At 59.0% G+C, this 2,500-nt stretch overlaps 1 protein-coding gene and 1 non-coding gene across 2 annotated transcripts; both read right to left on the minus strand.

Annotated features, from left to right (window-relative positions):
* Window positions 1-131: 131 nt before the first annotated feature.
* DICSQDRAFT_184283 (uncharacterized protein) lies at window positions 132-1,380 on the minus strand. The gene has a single exon (XM_007371827.1). The coding sequence runs from the start codon at window positions 1,319-1,321 to the stop codon at window positions 161-163; it is 1,161 nt and encodes a 386-aa protein (XP_007371889.1). The 5' UTR covers window positions 1,322-1,380; the 3' UTR covers window positions 132-160.
* Window positions 1,381-2,264: 884 nt separating this feature from the next.
* DICSQDRAFT_t221 lies at window positions 2,265-2,335 on the minus strand. The gene has a single exon. It is a non-coding gene; the product is annotated as a tRNA-Cys (tRNA).
* Between the last annotated feature and the right edge of the window lie 165 nt (window positions 2,336-2,500).

Below are 2,500 nucleotides of genomic sequence, written 5' to 3' on the forward strand. Positions count from 1 at the left end.
GGGCGGACCCGACGATGATAGCATTTCGGGGCGACCAAGGAGTCTGAACGAACACGACCAGCATGTCCCTGTAGCGGCAGCCAGCATACAAAAAAGCGCACAGTCCACGAGCTCAAAGTCCAAGAAGCAATCCCATGTCCGATCCCATTCCCAATGCCCCCTACACTACCATCCTCATCGCGTTCGTCATCGCGGTCCGAAGCTTCTCGCCCGTCTTCGTCGCGTCTCGCATCCGTCGCCCGATCCACGTCGGCCCAGGAACTTCTCCAACGTACCAAGAGACAGAGGAAGGCAAGCCCCCTTGGAATGCGGCCTCCATCCTCACGACGGGCGTCCCCGACGAGAGTCCGGTAGCCGTCCTCCGTCTCTTTCCCAGACCGAGCCGGACCACCGCCGCCCCAAGGTAAGACCGTGAGCGCGCTTGAAGTCTCTTGAGGCCCTTGGCAGACGACGCCGCAGCGGAGGAGCCGGGAGCCACCCGGCTCGACTCCTTATACTCACCTGCACTCACCCGCCTGCTCGTCACCAAGGCAGCGTTCGGGTCCGGCTCGACCGCCTCGGAGAAGTCCTCGACGAAGATCGACTTGATGTCGAGAGGAGCCTCGGCGCTGGCGCTCCCACTCTCGACACCGTTGCGACCTTCCTCGAAAACGTCTTCTTCGATTGTCATAGTCACGTTGTCGCGTCGGTCGTCCTCTTCCTCGCCTCGGTCGGCCTCGTCCTCGTCCTCGTCCTCGTCCTTCGCGCTCCGCTCGAGGGGAATCCTGTAAAACAAAGACACGGGCTCCGGGTAAGCGCCACCCCCTGCATCCCAATCCTCTTCCGAGAACCAGCACACAGAGGCAGACCCGGAACCAGCGCCCTGGAAGCCTGCGGAGACAGAGCGAGAAGTCTCCTCATCGCCGCTCGACGCAGCCTCCAAACGCGGGGAGAGTACAGCTACAGGCAGAAGTTCCGGAGAGCCGCCGAACCCCCCTTCCCCGTCTGCCAGAGCGCTCAATCCCCATTCACCATAGTCGTACTTGTCCGTGTCCGGGAGACCCCACTCGCCCGCGGTGGGAGTGTACTCAGCCTCCTCCCAGGATCGCACCTGGCGGTCGAGGTCGAGGAGGCGGAATTGCGAGGTCGCTGAGACTGAGTGACCGCCCTCTTCAGGTAGGCTTCCCAACTCCCCCGCGGAGGGGGAAAGGGAGACCGAGGCAAAGGGGTAGCCGCCAGAGGGAAAAGGGAGAGGTGGGTGGAACATTTTTTGCAGCGTTGCTCTCGAGAAGTGGCCTTGGTCGTCGGTTTCGTGCATGTACCGTTCAATGAAGCTAGACATATTGGCTAGAGCAGATGGACAGAACAAGTGTTACCGCGCAGCAGTATGGGACAAGTAGGAAGGTGTGTGGTGGGGGGGAGCGAGCGACTCCGAGGGTTCATGAAGGCGAACGTCGAGGATGTTCCGGTCGAGACTGGGGGCTGACCTGGTGTCGTCATAGCCCAAACACTTTGTCCCATGGCTGGCAAGGATTACGACATGTGATGTCTGATACGCTGTGAATGTAACGGCTAGCAAGGTGCTGCAGTGACCTGAATAGTTGCATCGAAGACTTGATGTAGTACCGTCGTGATTCGAATAACTAGCCACAGGAGTGTAGTGTACTGGAAATGGCCGTATAGCATGCAGATATGGGATGGCAAGTGCTTTCGTTGTGGCTTGGGTGCGGATGTCAACGCACAGTGCGAAGGTCAGAGCAACTTGAAGGTCGGAGAGCAGTGATAGCGCTCGCAGCCGCCGCCGGGAAAGGAAACACAAACGCGCGTCGCTCTGTGCCAGACTGCCAGTACTAGTGGCAGGCGTGCTCGATTCTTGTCCGACGTTGTCGCTCGCTCGTCTTCTCGCGCGCCTACAGAGCACCTGCCTACCTGGATTTAAGGGGGGCGGACAGGCAGCGGGTGCAGCCAGAGCGACAGGACCGTCCCATGCTAGGTTTGTTATGCCCAGCAAGTGGATGGAGACGTAGGGAGAGAGTTGTAGAATCGTTGACCTAGAATTATCGTACACGATGCACCGAAACGAGTGGGAAACAGAGACATACTAGTAGTACATACTACGATTCAGCTGGGGCTGCCGCTCTGAGCCTGATGGCACTGGATTCAAACCTTGTGGGACGACTCCGCGCCTCGAGTCAAGGGGCTCTTTAGCTTCTGACTTATCTAGTACTCGCGTCGCTCGCTAGTCCCAGCTCGCGAGCCTCATGCGGTGTTGAACAATGAAAAGTTGGTCAGACCGGGGATTGAACCCGGGTCATCCCATATGCGCTGGGAGGTGTTAACACTACACCATCCAACCGATACTAGAGTGTGAATTCTACAGATTCCAACATGCGGGCATGTTGCACCTGCCCCCAGGCTCTGCCAGTGCTGCAGGCGCTTGAGCTGACCTTGAATCCAGGTAAGCAGGCGCCGTGTAGGCGCGCGAGGAAATGAGCGAGCGACAAGAGTCGAGCACGCCCAT

This window comes from Dichomitus squalens, assembly GCF_000275845.1.
Source record: "Dichomitus squalens LYAD-421 SS1 unplaced genomic scaffold DICSQscaffold_339, whole genome shotgun sequence".
Taxonomy (NCBI): Eukaryota; Fungi; Basidiomycota; class Agaricomycetes; order Polyporales; family Polyporaceae; genus Dichomitus; species Dichomitus squalens.